The sequence below is a fragment of the Blastomyces gilchristii genome (genome assembly GCF_000003855.2).
Source record: "Blastomyces gilchristii SLH14081 genomic scaffold supercont1.8, whole genome shotgun sequence".
Lineage (NCBI taxonomy): Eukaryota > Fungi > Ascomycota > Eurotiomycetes > Onygenales > Ajellomycetaceae > Blastomyces > Blastomyces gilchristii.
In genome coordinates, this window is record NW_003101675.1 from 1,867,098 (window position 1) to 1,889,356 (window position 22,259).

Genomic DNA, 22,259 nt, shown 5'->3' on the forward strand with positions numbered 1-22,259 from the left:
ATCCGCAATTAATGTCCCAGGAATCCATTCCGCTTGTTCTGTGTACCCCCGCGCTAATGACTTTTATTTAGCCTTTTGCAAGATGCTTCCAAGGTAATGACAGCAACATGCGGAGTAGTTACAGAATAAACGGGGCCATGAGCAATTCACGGATACGAAGTGATGGATTGTATCAAGCGCTCGCGGTCGGGGTTAACTCCCAACTGAAACTTCTCTATGATCTCCTATTTCCGACCCGACTTCTGCAAAAGAGAAATAAAACCCTCTCTTCGTGATCAAACCGGATCAGATATTCCGCCCTCTTGATGATGTCCGTTTAACTGCCAAATAGACGCCCAAATCATCCATCCCCCCCACCAATCACAAAAGCCCCCGCGTGCCTAGCTCAGATTGGTTGAAGCAACATGGAGCCATCTCCAATTCCCCCCCGGCTAGAACGGATATATGAAATAACTACGCCCTGCGAACTCTCTTAAAGTATCCGCCAACGCTTTTTCATGCCTTCACCCAATTCCCTAAGTATCCCGCCCCATCGGGCAGAGGAAAAGCATGCCTTGCATATTTTAGCACACTAAGGCTCAGTGGGTAAGGCAAAGGCGCTCGCGGCTCCGCTGAGCAGAAGGATGACAGGCGTGAGGGGGAATGTCGTTGTTGGAGGAAGGTGTGGTTCTTGGGGGCTCCCGCGTGAGGATGTAGGGATGGTTCATGTATTTCATTTGATGAGGCAAGTGGGAGAGAGCGAGAGAGAGAGAGAGAGAGAGACAGCGTAGGTACGTTGGGAGCCCATATGAGAATCCATTTCGAATTGTACAGTTGCTCATAGTTGCTGACAGTTGAGCAGGCACGCAGCCTTTTGAAGTGGTACCCCCATCGCAAAGTACGCTGGAAATCAACATTGCTCTCTGGCTGTTACTCAGAGAGGAAAAATTTCCCCATCAGTTGGGTTATCTGCCCTTTGTTTTTGAAGATGAGGGAATGCCAGAGTGCTGCATTGGGTTCATTCATTTGTCTGGGCTCCCTGTATTCATAACACTGAGATGCTGTGAAAGTCCTTGGACCATGTTCTCCACACACCAAGAATCCCGTTTCGTTCACACGCAGCTGTGGTGGTTTCAAGTGTGTCTGAGTGTGACAAGTGGTGAAGATTCAATAATGGGGAGGTTCGACTCCTTAGCAAGGTAATGTGACCCAATGTTTAGCTTTAGAAATTTTGATATTGAGAAAGTTAGATAAAATATGTAACCTGCCTCTGTTAAGAATGTTTTTGCAGTGATACAGGATGCTGAGTGTCTAAAGTTGTGTGCATTCATCTTGGTCTGAATGAAATGAACAGTGCACCTTCTTTTACTTATCAGTAATGAAAGAATTTCTAGGAAATTGTTCATCAGTTTGGTTTTCACATTTCAAGTAATCTTAGATGATGGACACAGAATGAGAAGGCATCAGTTTTTGATAGATAATGTTTTTAATTCTTAGTTTTTTTGGCTACTTTTTTTATAGTATTATAATGAAGACATCAAATCTCATTTTTAATTTGCTCGCGGCTCCTCTCTCTTTCTTCAAGACACAAATTGATAGATAGGAAAGAGAGGGCGGGAGGACGTCCTCAAAGGTCCATTTATCTGTCCACCTTTAACAATGTTGCGTGCAGCAGCTGCGTGTGTGGTTCAATTTGGTAGAGTTGTCTCTGAAGTTGATATACTGAAGAACAAAAGCGGATTGCACATGGAAAGGGACATTAGCCATGTATACGTAGCGTAGAATCATGGGGAGCTTTCAGTTTTGCGCGTGTGAGATTTTTTTTTCTTTTCTTGCGGATGAATAGAATGCCATTTGGGAGGGACGAGAACAAGGACGAAGGCGGTAAAAAGGAATACATGAATGGCATGATGGAAGAAACGGAGAAGAATCGAGGGAGAAAAATAAGTTTTCAATGGAGACATCAGTGTTTTTGAAGGATTGGTATTTGTGTGATTCGGGATTCATCGTTGATGTGACGTAAACAATTGACGCGACTTTTAAGCGGGGAAGAAGGATAAAAGGTACGGATTTTAATGAAACTTGGAGTTAAGGCGCACGGAAAATAAGAGTTCAAGGGGGAAACATGGATAAGAGAGACTGGTAAGAGTAGGTAAGATTAAGAAGAATAATCCAGTACATTGCGAGAAACGGGGCGGGAAATGAAGATCTTGGAGAGTTCAGGAGTACTGAAGCGGAGCGGTCTGTGACGGTCGAGGTCGATAGGCCCAAGAAGTCCAGTTCGTTATACCATGACAACACCACTGTTGAGCAAGGGAGAATCGTTTGGGTATCGGGTACGGGATATAATGACTAAAAGAAACCGGAGGTTTGGCGGATCTGTGGGTTTGAGACTTAGGGGAATAGCGACACTGATGATTGCCTAATGTAATCCACAGTCTGCCTCGACAGTATAAAGACACCCGCACTGTCACGCAACATCTGGACGCACTGCTACCATGAACCCTACTCGGGCGAAGTGGGGCTGCTTCACTCCTGCGGTTGCTGGCTGCGGCGCATTTTCTCGGCTTCCAGGTTCTCGTACAAGAGGTAGAGGGCTTTTTCGTTAGCTGCTGCGCTGCCCATGATTGTAAACATACGTTCACCAGTCTCGTCGTGTGGGGCTTTGGCGATGGAAATACGGGCGCCGGAGCTCCTTCGAATCTCGCTGATTTTGCTTCCACCTCGGCCAATAATGCAGCCAACCATGTCGGAAGGAATGCTGATATTCTGTGTTTGGACCTCCTCTCCGTCTTCAGTTACAAGCGGGATGCCGCGGTTGGCTGCATCGGAGTTCGAGCGTCGGTTATAGCCACCGGTTTGGTCGCTAAAATCAGCACCATTTCCAGTACGGTTGTAAGAGCGTCCACCGTAACCGCCTGCAGCGGTTCCAGATCCGAGCGAATTATTCATGGGGCCTCCGCCAACGGATGCGCGAACAGCGGGGTTGTAGAGAACAGTCCCAGTCCCGCGTTGCCAGTCATCTATAAGACATTTGCCGATTTCCCACACGGCTTTCTCGATTCCTTCGGGTGTGCCTTGAACTTCAACGATCCGTTCAGTTGACTGTGGGAGCATCTCCTTCTGTGCGACCATCCTGACTCCAGAAGCGTCTTGGATATACTTGATCTTCAAGCCCTGGCGGCCAATGATTGTGCCCATTTGATTGTGAGATATAAGAAGGCGAACAGCTGGAAGAAGTCAGTAGCTGAATATAAATAATCATAGTAGAAAAAGTAAAAACAATAATATGCACTCGCATCTTATGTTGGAGGCAGTCATCGAGGATAATTCGAGTGGCAAATAGAAACGAATCCATCAACGGGCAGAGACACTTACGATGGGTACCGGTATTCGAAACCACACCACCCATTCCAAGCTGAGGAGCACCTTCAAGCAAACCCTTGGCGACTATGGCATATGCTTTAGCGGTACCTTGAAGAGGACCAGTGACGGTTAAAACTCGATCATGGACACCTTGTACGACCTTGCTCACGCCAGCTTTTACACCAGTTTCGTCACGCAGGTCTGCCACGTTCTTGCCAGCTTTGCCAATAATCACACCAGCTTCCTTTGAAGAAACAATGGCGCGAAGGGTCAGTGTAGACTGAGCGTATTCCTCTTCAGTCTTAGGGGGGCCGTCAGCTTCGCCCTGATCGTTGCGGCTATAGTCTGTCATTACTTCATCGACCACAGCCGGGGCGGCGTCACGAGATTCGTTGTTTGCCATTTTGAAAATGCTAAAAAGAAGCTAGGATGGGATTGGAGTGAGGAGGGATATAATTGATGGCGGTGTGGGGAGATATTTTCAACGCAATTTTTTCCTTTTTTTTGCGAAGGCGAATAACTTTTGATCCCGATCGTAGAGGCAGAAATTGCTTTCTGTTCGTTAGGAGGATCTAAACGCAACTATCCAGACCGAGAGAGTAGTCAGGAGCGATGTTTATATAGAAGGCCGTTTGTCAAAGAAAGTTAAAATAGAAATAGAAGAGCGACCTACTCAAAGAGGTAAGCAGGAACAAAGGTAGGTCGCACGCCAAAGAAAACAAGCGGAAAGGTGAGGAAGTGAGGTGGAATACGACGCGGATTCGGCGAGGTAGAGGGTGAAAGTGACGATGGCGGAGTGCGGAGAGCGGAGCGCGGAGCGCAGAGGGTGGAGGGTGGAACGCGGAAGTCGAGTCGGTGAGAGAGATAGGTGGAGGTGGTAGCTCGCGACGGGTGAAGAGGTTGACGGAGGAGGCGAGAGGTGAGGTAGGCGGGAGAGAACAGGAGGAGGAGGATGGGAGAAGGGGAGAGGATGATGGGGGGATGGGGGGGAGATGGAGGGCGAGAGAGAGGAGCGGGAAAGTTGAGAGGTGAGGTGAGGTGAGGTGAGGTGAGGTGAGGTTGGAGGATGGAGGGTGGATGGAGGAAGATGGACGACGACTGTGATGTGGATTGGGGGCAGGCGTGCGTTGGTGGTGGTGGAGGACTTAGTCAGGCAGTCGCTGACTCGCTGGCAGTGAGTGTTGGTTGAATATTTCCCGTTGTTCCCCCAAGCCACCCGCCCCCCTTGTGAATTTTTCGGCGAAGCGAGAAAACTTCACCACCAAAAAAAAGCCTATATAAAAAGTTCATATTTGCCTGCCCCATACCAGCTTTCTACTGGACGCATCAACTCTTAGATCTCTGTTAGAAAAAAGATAGGGAGACTTTAGTTCATAGGATATTGCGGTTGTAGTATGACTTATTTTTGTGGTAGCTTTCTGCTCGAATTCAAGGTCAAACAGCGCGCTCAAAATATCTAAATCATCTCAGAATACCGTTAAAAATCCTCTTACAACTGAATGCAAGTTGTAACCTTGCAGAATTATCCACTGCCAATCCAACTGAATCCTCTAAATCCCGAAAAGAAACAGGCAATGCCTTTCTACATGAGGGTTCAGACTGGTGTCTGCTCCGTATATCGGTCGGTATCTGCTCTACCAATGTTACGGGGAGAATAAAAACAAAGACGGGGCAGCACAAAACTGATTCGTTGAATATTCATTCTGGGAACCGTGTTCGCAAGGAACTAAAAAAATTATAGACTATTTATGTTTTACAGCCAGGCCCGTATCTCAGGAACATATCCTGTTGAGATCGAGCGACTCAACGAAGACACCGAAGCAACGAGGTAGTGAAGCAGCTCTTCCCTGTGCCTTCAGTTTACCTTTATTTATCTCCCTCAAAGATAACCTTCTGCACCTGCATTTTATCGAAAATGCTATATCCCTCCTCCGCCTCGCTCAGTGGCATGATCTTATCCGCCATGAATCTGCACATCGATTCTGTGAGTATCGCGCCGCGATGGAAAAAAAAAAAAAAAAAAAAAAAAAAGGTAGGGGGAGAGGGAGGGGGGAGAGAGGGCCTTCTTACCCGAGCAGATGCTGCTTCTTCTTGAGTATATCAATAGCCTGCGGAAATATGGACCGCACGGGACATCTTCCCATCTGAATCTTCAGGTTCTTTCCGTAAGCCTGATTGCCCGTCCAGGGGATCTATTGGGTCATTCTCCGTGTTAGAATCACTTTTTATCACTGGGAAAACATAATGGAGAGAGATTGCGCAGATTCTATTTTCCATCTTACCTGCCCATTGTGAACGCCCACACTACTAATCGTGCCCCATGGCCTCAAAAGTTCAAATGCCATCTTCAGAGCAGGACTCAGCCCAACCTCCTCAATCACCACATCAGCGCCTCTGCCATCAGTCAGCTCCTTGACACGCTTATCCAGTCCCTCGGGGTCCGTTTGGAAATTCCACGGTTCCGCGCCCAGCGACTTGGCAAGCTCGAGCCGCGCTGGTACAGAGTCAACTGCTAGGAGGTGTTTGGGCTTGTAGTCCTCTGCGTTGATGATTGCGCAGAGTCCCACCGGCCCGCAACCAATCACTACGACGGTCATCTCGGAAAGTTGCTCCTTGGTGAACTGCTGGAGTCCGTTGCTGGCTGCAAAGTATCCCGTTGGGAAGATATCCGCCATAAGGACGAGGGCGTGGTCCTGGATTCCCTCCGTGGCTTTCATGACAGTCCCATCAGCATAAGGGACGCGGACCTACATGAAAAAAACGTGTCATTGCATCAGCAAATTTGCGCCCTTTTCCCCACCGCCAGTTACTTGACCCGAGTCATCAATCGAAGCAGGACTTACATATTCTGCCTGGGACCCATCAAGCACAGCACTGCCGAACAGCAGCGATTTTGCACACCGAGACGAAAAGCCATTTTTGCAGTAGAAGCATTCTAAGCTGTTTCGTTTTTCAATTTCATTCCTAGTCAGTAAAAACGAGCAAAAAAGAAGAAACCATCCCCTACCTACCCCCGATCGTTTCTCGCGCATGGTGTTATGCCTCCTCCTTTCAATAGCGAAATTTTGGGGTAAGGACATAAACATACCAGCTGGTAGTAAATGGGCAGACAATCTTATCTCCCACGTTCACCGACTTAACTAAGCTACCGACTTGGACAATTTCGCCCATGAACTCATGGCCCATGATAAACCCAGTGCCGGACGGCTGATGACCGCGGAAAACATGGAGTTCGCTGGGTTGAATTAGCAAAAAACAGAAGAAACATTGGAAGCAGAAAGAGAAAATGAACCGCACAATACAAAAAAAGGGGGGTGTTTCGAAAGTAGTGATGCCTCTCTGCTTGAATCTCTGCTTGAAGAAGGCCATGTCGCCAAAATGCCATAGTAATAAACTACCATACAAGCAAAGCCACATAAAGAAAAGAAAGGGGAGACTTACAAGAAAAAAAAAGGGATACATACCTCCCGCAGAGCGCCGCATATTTAACTTTAACAATGATATCTGTCGGTGACTGGATCTTAGGCACCGGCCGTTCCTCCACGGCAATCTTGTAGGGTCCCTTAAAGACGACCGCGCGCATGGTTTCCTTTGTAGCCATGGTGAGAATTTTTTTTTTTTTATTTTTTTTTTATTTTTTTTTTGGGCCTGGAACCTTTTTGACTGAGGATATTTTTTTATATAGAAGGAGAGAAAGGAAGACGAAGCAAAAGGGTGGTTGGGGATTTAGCGGAGATTTCAAGGCGAGATCCGTGGCTGGAAGGAAAAACCCGTAACGGCCCTCGGGAGGGAAGAGTATATTTCGATATATTTCGTTCTTATGCCCTTTGAAAGTGATTTTATTTTGTAAATTGGGTGCGATGCGACGTGGATCAAGCTGTGTAATAGGATGGATGCGCCGTCGAGTAGTCTGGTTTGGCCCTTTGCTGCGTACAGAAGTTAACTATATAAGTTATACAGTAGTTACTCCGTACAGTATCACAGCGATAATTGCCGGGTCCTCCGCAAGCGCATTTTAACAGACTACATCCGCTGCGTATATCAAGCAGAGCAGAAAACGAAAAAGATACTGCCCCGCTGTTGGGCTTCTCTGTGTTGTTATTTAACTAGTTAACCATATACCGTTAGTTGTGCAGAAGAGGTTGTTCAGCTTCGCCTCGGCTCACAATCACAGAAGCCGATGGCGGTTTGTCCCCAACTTTTGAACGGGAGGGAGGGAGAGGATTCGAGGAGCCATCGTCCAGTTATCCTCTTCCCGTCCACTTTGAAACATAAATGGTGGCATCCATGGAGAGATAATAATAGACCCCCCAAGCCAACAACCGTCTTGTCTGCCGAACAAAAATCGAAGCACAGAGTGTCGCAGGCGGCAGAGCCGGTAAGTTATTAGTGAACTAAACCACCCCGTTATAGTTAAGTGCGGGGAAGGGGAAACTCTGCAGCTCGGTGTCCAGGGTCTTTTTTTTCTTTTCGTTCCCGCTAATGCTGCCTCCATAGCAACCTCCTGTTAAAAAGGGACATTATTATTGTCAACCCACGCGAGCAAGCCAACTGAGCCAAAAAATATCAATAGAGAAATACATAGTAAATAAAATTTAGAAGCCGGAGGTGGATGTGGTTTCGTTGTTGTGGGGTATGCCCCCCCTTAGGCGCCGGGGGCATGCCATACACAATCTAACGCGATAACAATCAACTAAAACATAAAGAATGAGGCTCTCCACGAAAACTATTAAGCAGCCATTCGAAGCTGGAGAGAAAAAGATAGGGGAGGGGAATTGACTATTTCATAATCCGCGTACCAATAGCGGTTCGATAGTACTTCTCATGCTGGAGGAGCTGATCGCGTCCCAAAAAGTAGAATTTTGTAAAAATGCAGGGTGGGTCAGATTTAGGTAAATATATTAATAAATAAATAAATAAAATAATTTCAAATCTCCTTTCTTCTTTACACACTTCAAAGAGCATTTGGGAGTCAGACTAGAGCGGAGCTGAGAAGGGAGAGGTAGACATGAGAATAAATCCTTAATATCTGAGCTGAGCGTTTGAAGGGAAAACAGAGGAGCGGTTCCAGTCACGGCGAAAACAGATAACAAAAAGAATCCTGCGCGAATTCCACCATCCCCGGTTGAGATTAATAAAATAGAAAACTCCCGAAACCCAGACTCCAATTGCAACGCCATTTTACAGGCTTGCTAATAGAAAAAAAAAAAAAAAAAAGAAAAGAAAAAAAAAGAGAAAGAAAGAAAGAAAAAGAAAAAGCACGTAATTAAGAATGACAAAAGTCTCGACAAATCAGGAGAAAAATAGAGGGAAACGCCCAAATAAAAATCAAAGCCAAATCCAATCCAACAATGCAATACCTCTTTCGCCGTGCCCGATGATGATATGTTGGTATGTTGTTCTCTCTAAGGTCCCGATCGTGCATCAAGGGCTGGTTCTGAAAACCACGCATACAAGTACGGCCCGATCGACTGTTCCGTACCACCATGGTAATCGAGGCTAAATGGTCCCTTGGGAAGAAAAAAAAGTTGAAATGAAAGGAAAGTTCAAGTCCGAGTCAAAAACGATTCTAGTACACCATACACAGTAGCTCCGCTTCTAGGATGAATTTGCCTTCTTTGTATTTCTCGGCGGTTTCGTATGCCTTGTCGTACTTCCACCCGACTGTCTCTTTGCACTGCCGGCACATAATGTCTCGAACAACATGTCGGCCAGTCGTCATGCTGCGCTCTACAGCTTCGGCTTGGGTTATGTTGACAACGCTATTGAAGAGGAAGGCTTTGCCATGTTGGCCACGGAAATTCTATTTTTGGAGTTGTCATGTTAGTCTCTGTTGAGTGCTACGAAAGAATAAGAAGGATAGGAGGGGTAAGAGGGGGGATTATTTTATGGAGAATGAGAGACAGCTAGAGAGGCAGGTATGGCTGAGGACAAGGGAGGGACAAGGTGCTACTAACTCGGCTGATGATATCGTGATAATCGGCCAAGTGGGTTTTGCAGGTCTTGCATCCGAAGATCTTATTAGAAGAGAGGTAGATGTTGTATGAAAGACCCATCGCGAAGGGCAGCCGCCACTGTTCGCCTGCACAAAACCAGTGACAGGCTCCACGTCAGTTGTCACGAGAAAACAAAGTAGTAGTTTTCTCGATAATACTGTTAAATTCTCGAGGAGGAGCTGAGGTAGCCTGGATGTAAGTTTCTTATCAAGTAGAAGAAACAAGCTGCAATTAGGAAAAAGCAGCTGAGTTCTCGTTCAAAGTAAGTGAAGATGACAAGTATTAAAATAGTTTCTTGTACAGAGGTCTAGCTCTTTGGTGGATGATCTGTGAGGATGAGATGATGACAATGATGGTGTATGAGAGGAGCGCTCTGGGAATTTAAGTCTCGTCACAGCACACGAAGATTTAGCTCTAGCTGCCGTTCCCTGCGGGTTTCCCTGTCGAAGGAAAATGCTCCCGGCTACTATCGCTCGGTATGAAGAGTAGGTCTTGCCACAGAGGTTGCCAGTTCTTGTCCCTACCAGAGGCAGTCAAAGAGAAGCTCTGGGACTGCCCGGGTACTGTAGATAGCAGTTCGCCTTCACAGCAAGACACAGAGGCGGCGGCCCTCTTGCTACGGATAAATAAGGTAGCTGAGGCAAAAAACGACTTGTGCTGCCGGTATGGTTTTGAGGGATATGTCGAGGTATGCTGAAGTCTGAGCCTGCCTGATCGACGGACAGAAGAAGCGCTGGAAACTTGGAGGAAACTGGCCGGTTTAGTAGAAGATGGGTGGATAGATCGATAGATAAGATAGCTAGATAGATACTACGGGCCACTTTTCGTTAATTTCCCGATTTTGACCAAAAATCCAGCAGGTAAGGAGAAAACAGAATGTGAGTTGCTGAGGGATCAGGGCAAGGAGGGAGAGAGGAGGCAGCAGGAGCCGCAGGAGGAAGGGCGATAATGATAACGACCCATGGGGGATGGGGATGGGGGGGGAACGGCGCTGGAACGGAGCAAGAGCAAAGCCTCAAAATGACGAAATGTAAATTGCAATCTGTAAATGTACAAAACGAACAAACTACATATGCCGCTTGTTGATTGGGGTTGACCAAGTAATTCACGCTGCAGCTGGTCACACAGTCCATGATAGGATAGGATAGATGAGATGTATGATGTTTTCTGAGCCTTTCGGCTGGCTGTTTAGACCGACCGCTTATGATAGATATGACATCATCGTCAACAGCAGCGGGACCCTACCCCTGAATTGTCGCCCGGTTTTGGTAATTATTTTTGCAGTCTCGAATTCATCCCAAAAATCAAGAACCAAAGGTCTTATTATTAAATATCTTCTTAATATATTAAACATTCTCACTCAACCGAAATAGTTCAAGAGCCAGGTCTGGTAGATAATAATGCCCAACGCTGCTGCTTTTTTTGCATTGGCAAAAAGCAAATTAACCATTGGTATCCAAGGTCGTGCATAGGTTTAACTCGACCAGAAAAAGGCAAGCAGCATAGCCTTAGAACCACCCCCCTTCTCTCCCCCTTCGCCCCCCCTCGTTATATTGACGACACAAATTCGCTCAACGTTGATGTAGCCTGTCACAATTAGCCTCCCAGAAGTTTCTGCAATCCGTATGCCCCCAGAGCTCGATCCACCACTCTCCGAAATTGTCGTGAACAATCCCATCAATTTTAGGAATCCTCTCATCCCGCTTCAACCCACATAGTCCACACGGATGCGATGCCTTGAAAGCCCCGTCCTCTTCAACCGTTCCCGTCTTCACTTGCACGTTATTTGGTAAAACAGGCACCGCACGCCCACCAGCGGACAAAATGAACGAGTTCAAGTAACTACTTCGTTTGCGCCACGCTTCAAGGACCTCGACGGCCTCTTTCTCTTCTTTCACGTTTTCGCTTTTATTCACGCTATTGAGCTTCATCCCCCCGGCCTTTACGGAGGCGGGGCCAATCTTCATGCTCTGACTTAACACGGTGTCTCGTTTCCAACGAAGTGTACGCCCCGCTAGGATGCGTGCCATGACCTTCAAATCGAGCTCGAGGGAAGAAGCTAACTTCGTGTCTTTCGTCTCCGTTTTCTTGCACTTGACGACTTTTTGATAATATTCTTCCAGGAGCGGGGGAAATAGAGGCAGAACAATTGATGGCGGGGGGATATTCATTGGGCGATGTTGGAAAGTAGTAGATTTCGTTGGCGCGGTGGATGGTATTGGGATTTGTGTAGATATTGGTTCTTTTGCATCTGGTTTCATCACCTCAATCGGTCGGGCGATGGGACTTGATGGTTCCATACTGGTTGTAGGAATTGCATCTTCGGTCAGGGCAGGGTCTTTGAAATCTCCCCAGTCATCATCGTCCGATTGTTCAGGTTTTGACGGAACGACGTTACTACAAATACTTTCTTCGAACTTTGTCCAGCCCTTGTCCCAGGGACTGATATCAGGCGCTACCACCTCGGTTGCTTTTTTGTCATCTGTCCTAGCATTAGAGGGGAATAAATCAAGCAACGACTGCTGCTGAAATTGTTCAGTTGTGGCTTCTATCGCTGGTAAAGCGGTATTCGAGGCAGTATTGTTGCCAGTATCCCAGTCAAGTAAATCACCAGCATTGCCGTTGTTAGTGTTTCCCTCAGGTGGATTTGCTGTTTCAAACTCTCCCCAATCATCCGTATCATCGTCATTTGTCACATCTTCCGTAAACGCATCAAATAATACGTCCGTGCCGCCTTCCTCTCGCCAGAGACCTTTGCTTGAAGAGGTAGACGCTATCTGAGCTGGTTTTACCTCTGGTACAGGCGTGTGGGATCTGGAATTCCGTTCACTATTGTTTTTGCTTGCGGTGCGGGCTTCTCGTGAGGTGGATAAGAATGAACCCCAGGCTCCTCGAGTGTCGTCTGAATCAAAGAAACGCGAGGCTCGATCGTTCTCACGACGCGGCTGCTGGGATGACTGGTCCGACTGTGCGGTAACATTCGGTTCACCGAAAGCTGCCAGAAGATCGGCAGACATGGCAGTTATTCATAAATACGGAGTAGTCGAAGTAGATATCAAGCTTCGACTTTTCCGCGATCCCGTCGAGAGAGCTATTCGAAGCCAGCGCCCCCCTCATCACGATGGTAATCTGCACCCTTAAATAGTCTCGCACTAATTATGCGCGCAAGATATTCACCTAGGATCCTACTTAAAAGTTCCCCTTTTGTCAAAGTTGTTCTGTGAAGATAGAGTTTCCCCAGGTAGTTGGGGATGTTGATTGAGGTGAGTGACACAATGCCAAGACCGATCCCTGATGTGATCGCAAGAAACCGCTTATATAATCATCAACGCGAAAGCTAAACGCTGCCAATATTCGACTCTATGCGGCGTATTCAATCCAATACATTCTCTCCCAATACTTAACTTGAAAGTACGGTTCGTTAGGTGAGTACGGTTCTTTAGGTGAACCATGATTGGCTGATTTAGCCATCAACCATTAGAGGAACTCGTGAAGCTAAAAAGGCTTCCGGGATCAGCTCTCGAGAAGCCGCTAAGAACTCGCACCACCTCAACGTCACTACTAAACAGCAAGGTCAAAGAAGGAAGCAGAAATATAAAACCATAGTCCGACGATGCCATGAAAACTGTGGAGGAAGCTCGGTATTGTCTATGTTTCCCCTTTATTATTATTTTTCTCGCTGCTAATACATTTCGAAGGAAGCGTTGGCATTCGCTCTTCAGCGGCAGATCCTCGTTAGCCGAGCTTAAGCAGGAATTGAAGAGCAAGGACGGTGACAAGTTATGTCAAGATGGGTTGAGATCGGTTTGCTGGAAGGTCAGTAATATTCAACCTGAGTGAAGCCGCATGTTCGTCTACAGTTTATTGCTAAACAAAGGACCAGGCGTTTCTAGTTCACCAAAACCTCGATACCGCTTCATGGCCTGCAGAGATATCCAACTCCAGGACTGCCTATCAATCCCTCCGGGAACACTTCCTGCGGTATATAGAACATCCAGATGACCTTCCATCTACAGCAGATCCATTAGCGGAAGACGATGAGGTGTGCTTGCACCCCCTTGCAACAAATGGTAATCCGTCAACCTGTGTCTAACACATTCCTCCCATAGTCTCCTTGGCAAACCCTCCGGCGAGATGAAACCATAAGGGCGGAAATATACCAGGATGTGGAAAGATGTATGCAGGAAAACTATTTCTTTCGCGAGCCCAAGACGAAGGCACGGATGCTGGATATACTGTTCATATACACAAAATTGAATGCCGATCTTGGGTACCGACAGGGCATGCATGAGCTACTCGCGCCTGTTCTGTGGGTTGTAGAACACGATGCAATCGACAAAAAAACCACAGTTGTTTCAGCCTCCGATACTGGTTCGGAGGATTTGATGCTACAAGTCCTCGATATGGACTATATGGAACATGATGCCTTCACCATCTTCTGTGCTATCATGCAGACAGCAAAGTTATTTTATGAACAAGAGGCCGGAAGGGTACCTGGGGTCCGATCAGATGTTTCGCCCATCGTTTCGCGAAGCGAGCATATCCACCAGGCCTTACTCAGAGCTGTTGACCCAGAATTGGCAGATCATCTACAAATCACAGAAATACTGCCCCAAATATTCCTAACGTGAGTATTGGTAAAACTTGAAAGTCCTGCGTTGTTGCTGATCTTTGATAGTCGCTGGATACGTCTGTTATTTGGGCGAGAATTTTCGTTCCACGAAGTGCTGAATATATGGGATGTACTATTTGCCGAAAATATGAGACTCGAACTCATTGATGACGTTTGCGTCGCAATGCTTCTACGGATTAGGTGGCAATGTAAGCATTTACATGTTGAATTGTTCTGAATGTTGATTGCTGATAGAACCTCTTTAGTGCTCGATGCCGATTACTCATCTGCCCTAGCACTGCTGCTCAGATACCCTGCGCCAATCCCCTACAAGCCAGTAACTTTCGTGGAAGATGGCTTATTTCTTGAAAAACATCTAAATTGCGAAGGTGCAACATTACTTATACAGAAATATTCAGGAAAGGTACCTGATCCAAACAAGCAGTACAAACCACCAAGTCTAAATGCAGTCCCGCAATTCTCGTCTCGCAGGAAGAAGAAACCCACGACCAGAGAACCCAGCAATGCGCCGAATAAAGTTCCGTCCCCGAGCCTTTCTCCAGTGCAAAGCCACCAACGACGACTTGATTCTTTGTTCCAGGACGTGTCACAGGGGCTGCACCGCCGTACAGAGGGATGGGGTGTAACGAAAGTTGTTCGAGGCGCAATGGTTGAAGCCAGACGCAATATTCAAAACATCCAGTCCAGCGCAAGTACTCCGGCACCCCGACGCACAGAAAGCCCGCCCCACGACTCACCCAGCCCTCCACATGTCAGCCTAGCGACAGTACGTAGGTTAAATGCTCGAATTTCCGCTCTAGAGAGCCGGAGCCAGGCTCTGGCCGGAATGTTGGGCGACGCCATCAACGAGCTACGCACTCAACAAGAGGATCCAAACAAGTCTAACACTAAAGCTATCGATCTTGCCTTGGCTAAAATGCAATTTGTGCAAGTGTACCTAGCAGACCCAACGATGCCAATCCTCGATGAAAGGAAATCAACCACGCAGGCAGCTGCTAGAGCGCGCTCCAGTGATCCTGTTTTCAGAGAACATGTGACAAAACCGGCAGCCGCGGTGAGCAAAGAAAATAACAATCCCAACGGCGAACGAAAGCTAGAGAAAAAGCCCGCATGCCACGCCCTGCCTAAAACGAGAGACGCAGAGTCTGCAGATATCATTAAACCGGTGCCCTTGCGACCGGCAGCACGGGCAGCCCGCGCGCCCATTGCACAGTCACCATTTTCGTGGATGCTAGGCGATAGCAAAGAGCGTTCAGGATTTGTGACGTCTGTGTCTGCGCCTCCGGAGCAGAGTCGGAGTATAGGCACGCTATTTGGAGATAACCGGGGTGATGTGAGGAAGCTAGCCGGAGACGAAGAGGATGGTGTTGTCTTAAATAGCTTACGCGGGATAGCATCCAAATCGTCCTAATTGTGGTAATGTCTGTTTGTGAACATTGTAAGCTCTAGGGGTTTGCGGTTTCAGCTCGTTTTAATTCAACGAGGCGTTCGCATCCATTCGAATTACGTGCTCTTTCTGTTTCAGCAATTGATAACCCATACATTGTTTTATAGAGATGGAACGTACGGGAGGTAGATTGAGGAGCGCAGTTATGTTTTTCTAGATTACAATTTTCGCGATGAATGACCTTATGAAAGAATTTTGTTTGCACCTTTTCATATTTCCATGAGGCTCTCCTCCTACCCACTCAATTTTTTTAACCTTCCAGCCATTTAAATTTAGCTCTGCCGCACATGTATAGGAAACCGTGAAGTCATGTGCAGTCATTCCATCCATGGCTCCTTAGGAGAAGAGCTAGTGACTCTTGCAATGTTTTGCAAAACTCAGCACAAATAGGTTCAGCTAGTTACTAGTTAACTCCTCCATTGGATTTGAAGGTGAGCATGACAGCAGAGCATTTAAAAATCCCAGAGTCGATACCAGGCAACTGATGCAGGTACATGGTTGCTCTGCCCAGTTCTTGTAATGAATGCACTCTATCCTATCCTATCTCAAGCTAACCCCTCCAACTGGCGTGGGAGAGTTGGTGCATCCGCGGGGGGAAGCTCAGCCACTGGAGTTTAGTTCAAAGGCCGGTGGCACAGGGGGTCGAGTTGGTTCTGCCGCTGCCTTGCCCCACGGTCTTCTCGTATAACTAACTATCTAACGGTCGCCCTGTTTGTTCGTCTGGGACGGGAGTGGCAAAATTTGTATGTTCCTTTCTTCGAAAAACAGCCCATGACTTGAGAGGAGAGCAGTCAAGTTATTTTGTTTTGTTATTTTTTCCTTCTAGATAGCTAGGTAGAGTCACTCCTATTGCTGCTGCTGCAAACAACGATCTCTGCTACTCTTTTACTGTACAGTAGCTACTCTGTACTCCGTAGAGTGCTGTGTAGTTAGTTAAATACATAAAAATTAATCATTTAGTTCGTTATTAAATATGCAACAACCCATGGCAAGCCGCAGACATAAACTCTCTCTCGAACCTCCGGAACCGCCCAACCCGCTGCCAACCAAAGTCAACCTGCCGCCAACACTGCAGCAGACATCAAACTTTGAACGGCTTTTCTTTAACCCTCTCTAAATATCACCAGCCATCGCAGCAGTTGAGCCTGCAATCCTCGCTTCCTCCTCTTCCTCAGACATCCCTTCCCAACGCCACTCGAAAACCAGCCAAAAAAACAGCATCAGAACCTCTATTTGATCCTACTTTGAAGCCCGTGACGCCTGATCAACCTTACCCTGCGGCGATTTCCTCCCTTGCCCTAACCACAGCGTGCGAGAAAAACCGCAACACATGTCGTCTTGACACATCTGATCGATAGCGCGGGCGGTCCACATCCACCACGCCTAGCCTGAGGCTTTATAGCAACCCCCCGAAGCTGTCTGTCCATGGCTCCGTTGTCGGACATCATGGGGTCGTCGGAGCGGCGTACAGTTGAGGATGATGGTTAGTGCAAGCTTGTTCTGTTGATCTGTTTGTTCTTCTTCTGTGTGTGAGACTTCCGCTGCGGGGAGCATTTTATTGAGTACTCCTACCCCTCTTAAAAAGGGAAAGATGTTGAAGAAGAAGCCCGCATAGTCTGCTGTCGCTGCGGGATGCGGTGGTGGGTTCAGAGAGGAACTGGACTGTTCTACAGGTGAAAGTAAGACATGGATCGAGCGAAGGCCAAAAATTTATTTACATCTTGCTCCCTAACCCGGGAAGATGTAGTTTTAGCATGTGGAAGACGCCAAAACCCCCGCCTTCGTTTCAAGGGGAGAACTAAAGTGCAATCCAGGGACCACCAAATCGAATGGTTTTGATCACAGCGACAGGCAAACCTTTTCTCTAAGAGGCGAAATGAATAAATTCCGGACGTGTTACTGACGAGCTTTGAGACAGGCGAGCCCAGTCCTCTCTCGTCTCCTCCGGGACAACAGACTCCTTCGTCGTTAATGCCACCGCCAGGGCCTGCAAACCGGTCAAGGGAAAGTCTTTCCTTGCGAACTACAGATGATACGGGCTTTTCGCAAAAGAGGCAGTCATTAGATGCTAGCTCCTTGGAATATGACTACATCTCAAGGTCCGTATTGTCTCTACATCCTTTTTTTTTTTCGAGATTTACCGTCTGTGAGAAAGTGTTCATAAACTTATCCCCTCTTTACAGGTCGCCTCTGCTCGAACATGAACACGGGCTCGGTCCATCGGGCTTGCAACGCATCAGACAAGCTCCTACTCTCCCGAACACATCGAATTCCACCTTCACCTCCCCCATCGCTTCGATCGCTTCGCAAAGTGTGGCGTCGTCTCGGTCACCATCAATGCATTTCTCAACAGATCGGTCTACGCCTGGCCTAGAGGATTTGCATCGCTTCCCTTCCGAGTCCCTCCATTCGTTCTCCTTCGCCCAACAATCTGAAGAATTCCTGCACAATCGGCAAAATGTACTGAAAAGGTCGATTGACTTCATGAAAGATCGGTTTGGTTTTGCAGCGAGCAATGTTCACCTTGCCAATGCCCAGGCTCGACTCAGCGGGGACGCAGAAATTCAGAGCATGATGGAATTGGTTTCTAAGGCGAATCTGCTGGATCGTGGCGAAAACCAGCCTGTGAATTCGGGTTTAGCAGGAGGCCCTCTCACCGGTCCGCCAGACATGGAAGGGGCTAATATATTTGAAAAGGCGTTCGCAACCACCGGGTCCCTATCGCGAACTACCGGTGAAACTTCATCTCGGAATGGCCCTGCGTCACCCCGACAAATTCTTGAGGAAAGTCAATATTTAAGTCCTATTGCAGATGACCATATAACACCCCAAAAACGGGGAATGAAGTCTGTTCCTTCATCAAGGCGTGTCAGTCTAAAGCGAACATATACGGACCTGGGGTCAGTTGCACTTCAAAATAAACTCACGGAGGCCCTAGCCCAGCCCTACTCGGCTGGCGAGACGCTCTCTCATGGTGGCATCTTGTATGGTCTAGGTGGCGGTGGTGCTTCAAGCGTTCACACTCATAGTAGTAAATGGTTTCCGGTTTCGCAGGCGGTGTTCACAACAGGATCAACAGCGCCCTGGACAATTCTCGCTGCCAATGATCTTGCATGTCTGGGCTTTGGTGTGACAGAAGCTGACATCAAAAAGCTGAGTATCCTAAACCTTGTCCAAAAGGAGAGAAGGCAGTGGCTGGAGTCGAAATTGCGGAAGCCTTCTCTAGATAATATAGGAAAACCCGATTCGCCGGACAAATTGAAAATAAACACCGTCAATACGGCATCTCTAGGTATGGGGAACGGTGTAACTGCGCAATTACTCAGTAAATCCCCTTCAAACGCGACGAACGCTCGAAGAGCGAAAACCGAGGATGGCAGTGGTTCTACTCCCTATGGCCAAAGATCTGCGAAGAAAATGAATCATTCTTCCAATAAATCTCGTGGCGTTTTGCTGTGCGGTGACGTCGTACCGATCCTGAAGCGAAATGGAGTAACAGGATCAGCAAGCGTTTGGGTTATCGAAAAGCGAGGGGGGTTAATCTGGGTACTGGAAGAAATTGTAGAAAACACGGTTCATTTACGCTTTGACGATGGCGGACGACTACTCGAAAGTCAGGGTGATATCGAGCCAATTTGGGGTGCAAATATGCTCAAATCAGGGATCCACATCACGGATATTATTCCAAACGTCCCACGACCCCAGCAGGAGAATTTTGGAGAAGATGTGTTTAGAAGGATTGTCGAGCTGAAATACTTTACCGCTTTGACACGGAATCAAGCCTCCATCCCGATTACTATTACCGAATTATCGAGTCCTCATCATCTCCGTATCTCCCATTTCCCACACGTTGCCGGAATTGTGGTTTTATCGGCAACAACTCTGGACGTTATCAGCGCCAATTCTGTTTTTTCCGCCGCCCTTTTTGGTCAGGAGCATCTCAAAGATCTCAAGGTTACGGACTTGATCCCATACTTTGATGAATACCTCAACATTTTGACGGAAGAAGATGATGTGTCCTTAGTTGATGGAATGGTGATACCCGAACATAGCTTCCGGAGAGCAAGAGCGTTGTTGGTCATTCGGGACGGGAAAACGAAAGCTGCGTCCTTATTTTCAAGACCTTCTGGTCTTCCATCTCGTCACCGCGACGGAGCGGAGATTATGGTAGATGTTCAATTGCGCGTTGTTAAAAGTGAAACCATATTCCCCGCAAACTCAACATCCGATATCAGCGAGCACTCAACGGTAGATGATGAAAATGGAGCGCCTGTTGCCGTTACTGAAGTTGTATATGCACTGTGGATAACCTATTCACGACAACTTCACTCCTCAATGCAGGAGAAAAACCAACAACTTCAACCACTCTCAGCGAGATCCCCGTCTCTCCCACCACAGCTTTCCCCTGGCCAGCGGTCACCGACGCTACCTGCAATCGAACCCCCCCGCGTCGATTCGCCATTTATTGAGAACCAAGCTCAGCTATCGCTATTATCAAGGCAGCTAAACGAAGCTGCATCGGAACCTCTGACGGACAAACCCGTACAACCAGTGCCTGAAGTACGAAGCGCAGCAACAAAGAAAGAGATGCCAAAAAAGAAATCGATATCAGAATATGTCATCCTGGAGGAAATGGGCCAAGGCGCGTACGGGCAAGTGAAACTGGCCCGCTGCAAGAGAAACCCGGCAAGTAAGGTAGTACTAAAGTATGTAACAAAGAAGCGGATTCTGGTCGATACCTGGACGCGAGATCGACGCCTCGGAACCGTACCTTTGGAAATTCATGTACTGGATTACTTGCGCCGCGACGGCCTACGACACCCTAACATCGTTGAAATGAAGGGCTTCTTTGAGGACGATACCAACTACTACATCGAGATGGTCCCCCATGGGCTTCCTGGCATGGATCTGTTTGACTACATTGAGCTGCGATCGAAAATGGACGAGGATGAATGCAGGAATATCTTCTACCAGGTCGTCGATGCAATTCATCACCTCCATACCAAAGCACATGTTGTTCATCGTGATATCAAGGACGAGAATGTCATTCTTGATGGGGAGGGGAGGATAAAACTGATCGACTTTGGGAGCGCAGCTTATATCAGCAAAGGTCCTTTTGACGTCTTTGTTGGTACAATAGGTACGTGAAAAATCGTTTGTTACTATAAGATCCTTTTAAAAATTCTTGATGATACAGCGTCCCCCCTTTCTTTGCACTCTTAGAACACAAATAGTAACTGATATAATACCACGTGAAATAGACTATGCTGCCCCCGAAGTCCTCCAAGGTAAATCCTACGGCGGCAAGGAACAAGATGTCTGGGCCCTGGGTATCCTCCTCTACACCATCGTCTATAAAGAGAACCCCTTCTACAATATCGACGAGATCCTTGATCACCCGCTGCGCGTCCCCTATCTACCCTTCTCGGAAGAATGTATCGATTTGATTCGCCAAATGCTTGATCGGGACGTTGATCAGCGTCTCACTATCGAAGGAGTCATGCAGCACCCGTGGATGATGCCTGCTTCATTGGCAACTGCCGTGGCTACAAAGGTTGAGGACGGTCCTACTGTTGTTAAATAAACATAGGAAGATTAATTGTGTAGACAAAAAATCAAAAAGAAAAGAGAATGAAAATTTGAAAATTTGAAAATTTTGCTATGGACCTACAACATGTGTCCTTGATATACGTACCCGTGCCTGGTGACTTCTCTGGAAGAAGCCCAGGGGACGACAACTCAACGACAAGATAATGATTGACGACGACGACCACAGCAGCAACGACGGGTGGGATTGATTTGATAGTTTTCGGGGAACTTCTCGCGTGCACAAATGGCAATAGTGGCCAACGAGTGTATGTTGCGTTATGCATAACATTTTGGCTGTAGGACGAGGTGGGTTCAGAGGACGGGAAAGGGAAGGAGAATCAAGAAAAAGGGAAAATGGAGAAAAATGGAAAATGGAAAATGGAATTGAGGAAGCAATTTCAAGGCCCCCCAATAAAAAATAAAGAAAAAAGAAATAAGAAAAAAAGAATAGGAAAGATTCCTAGCATGTTTGAAGAAGTCGATATCCACAGGGCACACAAACAGCTTTCTCACGCATCTCATCGCCATCGCTCTTTATTTCAGTATCCCGTTCGGCGCCATTGTTCATTTTCATCATCATCACCATCATCTCCCCAAGGGCCATGGTACTTGTTCCATCCAGCCTCTGTTTCCTTCAAAAAACACAATATCATTGTATATGATTTTGATTTTCATTTTTTTCTTTTTCCCTCTTTCTTTTCTTTTCTTTTTTTGGGGGGGGGTTCTTCTCCCTTTTTTCCCCCTTTTATATCTTAACGCCTGCAGCTGGTAACTATAACTGGGATAGATAGATTAGATAACTGTTAAGCTATAACTATTGAGTTATTTTATTTTTTATTTGTTTTGTTTTGTTTTTGTTGTGTCTGTTCCTGTCCTCCACAGCGACCCTTTTCTATTCGTAAGAATGGGAAATTTGCTATAAATATATAGTTATATATATATATGGATATGACAATGTGTGACTTTCCTCTCCACGGACGTACAAACATACACACATACACACATACACACAACACACACACATCTTCGTCTACATATATCTAGACTTACCACCTATCAATGCTATGGTATATACGGAGGTGTGGAACAGAAAGTCTTGCACACGTTAGAAATTGAAATTGCAGTACTGGATTTAAAGAATAGGCACTCAATAATAAATAAATAATAGTGCCCCAGTCAGCTGAGCAATAGGCACAACAGACGTCAGCAGAGCCCGGGAGGATGGTATTCTCTTTACCACTTAAATTAC

At 46.9% G+C, this 22,259-nt stretch overlaps 6 protein-coding genes across 6 annotated transcripts; 2 read left to right on the forward strand and 4 right to left on the reverse strand.

The window, feature by feature from the left end:
* Positions 1-89: 89 nt before the first annotated feature.
* Positions 90-4,633, reverse strand: BDBG_04961 (KH domain RNA-binding protein). The gene is made up of 3 exons (XM_002625051.2): positions 4,019-4,633; positions 3,358-3,927; positions 90-3,209 (listed from the first exon to the last, which is right to left on the reverse strand). Exons 2-3 carry the CDS (start codon positions 3,746-3,748, stop codon positions 2,509-2,511), a joined length of 1,092 nt encoding a protein of 363 aa, XP_002625097.1. The 5' UTR covers positions 3,749-3,927; positions 4,019-4,633; the 3' UTR covers positions 90-2,508.
* Positions 4,634-4,641: 8 nt separating this feature from the next.
* Positions 4,642-8,600, reverse strand: BDBG_04962 (alcohol dehydrogenase). The gene is made up of 6 exons (XM_002625052.2): positions 6,810-8,600; positions 6,434-6,580; positions 6,189-6,285; positions 5,628-6,092; positions 5,416-5,537; positions 4,642-5,314 (listed from the first exon to the last, which is right to left on the reverse strand). The coding sequence occupies exons 1-6, from the start codon at positions 6,944-6,946 to the stop codon at positions 5,212-5,214; spliced, it is 1,071 nt and encodes a 356-aa protein (XP_002625098.1). The 5' UTR covers positions 6,947-8,600; the 3' UTR covers positions 4,642-5,211.
* A 314-nt stretch (positions 8,601-8,914) lies between these two features.
* Positions 8,915-9,420, reverse strand: BDBG_04963 (yippee zinc-binding protein Moh1; the record flags this gene model as incomplete). Its single annotated transcript, XM_002625053.2, has 2 exons — positions 9,303-9,420; positions 8,915-9,148 (listed from the first exon to the last, which is right to left on the reverse strand). Exons 1-2 carry the CDS (start codon positions 9,399-9,401, stop codon positions 8,915-8,917), a joined length of 333 nt encoding a protein of 110 aa, XP_002625099.1. The 5' UTR covers positions 9,402-9,420.
* Positions 9,421-10,416: 996 nt separating this feature from the next.
* Positions 10,417-12,763, reverse strand: BDBG_04964 (uncharacterized protein). The gene has a single exon (XM_002625054.2). It carries the CDS (start codon positions 12,356-12,358, stop codon positions 10,913-10,915), a length of 1,446 nt encoding a protein of 481 aa, XP_002625100.1. The 5' UTR covers positions 12,359-12,763; the 3' UTR covers positions 10,417-10,912.
* BDBG_04965 (TBC domain-containing protein) lies at positions 12,713-15,842 on the forward strand. The gene is made up of 6 exons (XM_002625055.2): positions 12,713-12,982; positions 13,040-13,157; positions 13,225-13,383; positions 13,451-13,968; positions 14,020-14,162; positions 14,220-15,842. Exons 1-6 carry the CDS (start codon positions 12,960-12,962, stop codon positions 15,383-15,385), a joined length of 2,127 nt encoding a protein of 708 aa, XP_002625101.1. The 5' UTR covers positions 12,713-12,959; the 3' UTR covers positions 15,386-15,842.
* Positions 15,843-16,172: 330 nt separating this feature from the next.
* BDBG_04966 (CAMK/CAMKL/PASK protein kinase) lies at positions 16,173-22,206 on the forward strand. The gene is made up of 4 exons (XM_002625056.2): positions 16,173-16,904; positions 17,340-17,520; positions 17,605-20,561; positions 20,683-22,206. Exons 1-4 carry the CDS (start codon positions 16,847-16,849, stop codon positions 21,003-21,005), a joined length of 3,519 nt encoding a protein of 1,172 aa, XP_002625102.2. The 5' UTR covers positions 16,173-16,846; the 3' UTR covers positions 21,006-22,206.
* The last annotated feature ends 53 nt before the right edge of the window (positions 22,207-22,259 follow it).

What these genes read in the sequence shown, in the direction of transcription:
- BDBG_04961 (XM_002625051.2), bottom strand. Translation starts at nt 3,748, where the DNA reads ATGGCAAACAACGAATCTCGTGACGCCGCCCCGGCTGTGGTCGATGAA. An exon ending in TTCGAATACCGGTACCCATC is followed by an intron (nt 3,210 to 3,357) that starts GTAAGTGTCTCT and finishes GACTTCTTCCAG; the next exon opens with CTGTTCGCCTTCTTATATCT.
- BDBG_04962 (XM_002625052.2), bottom strand. Translation starts at nt 6,946, where the DNA reads ATGGCTACAAAGGAAACCATGCGCGCGGTCGTCTTTAAGGGACCCTAC. An exon ending in TGGGCGTTCACAATGGGCAG is followed by an intron (nt 5,538 to 5,627) that starts GTAAGATGGAAA and finishes ATGACCCAATAG; the next exon opens with ATCCCCTGGACGGGCAATCA. An exon ending in AAGAAGCAGCATCTGCTCGG is followed by an intron (nt 5,315 to 5,415) that starts GTAAGAAGGCCC and finishes ATCGATGTGCAG; the next exon opens with ATTCATGGCGGATAAGATCA.
- BDBG_04964 (XM_002625054.2), bottom strand. Translation starts at nt 12,358, where the DNA reads ATGTCTGCCGATCTTCTGGCAGCTTTCGGTGAACCGAATGTTACCGCA.
- BDBG_04965 (XM_002625055.2), top strand. Translation starts at nt 12,960, where the DNA reads ATGAAAACTGTGGAGGAAGCTCG. An exon ending in CTGCCCCAAATATTCCTAAC is followed by an intron (nt 13,969 to 14,019) that starts GTGAGTATTGGT and finishes GATCTTTGATAG; the next exon opens with TCGCTGGATACGTCTGTTAT. An exon ending in TCTACGGATTAGGTGGCAAT is followed by an intron (nt 14,163 to 14,219) that starts GTAAGCATTTAC and finishes GAACCTCTTTAG; the next exon opens with TGCTCGATGCCGATTACTCA.
- BDBG_04966 (XM_002625056.2), top strand. Translation starts at nt 16,847, where the DNA reads ATGGCTCCGTTGTCGGACATCATGGGGTCGTCGGAGCGGCGTACAGTT. An exon ending in GCGTACAGTTGAGGATGATG is followed by an intron (nt 16,905 to 17,339) that starts GTTAGTGCAAGC and finishes GCTTTGAGACAG; the next exon opens with GCGAGCCCAGTCCTCTCTCG. An exon ending in GAATATGACTACATCTCAAG is followed by an intron (nt 17,521 to 17,604) that starts GTCCGTATTGTC and finishes CCCTCTTTACAG; the next exon opens with GTCGCCTCTGCTCGAACATG.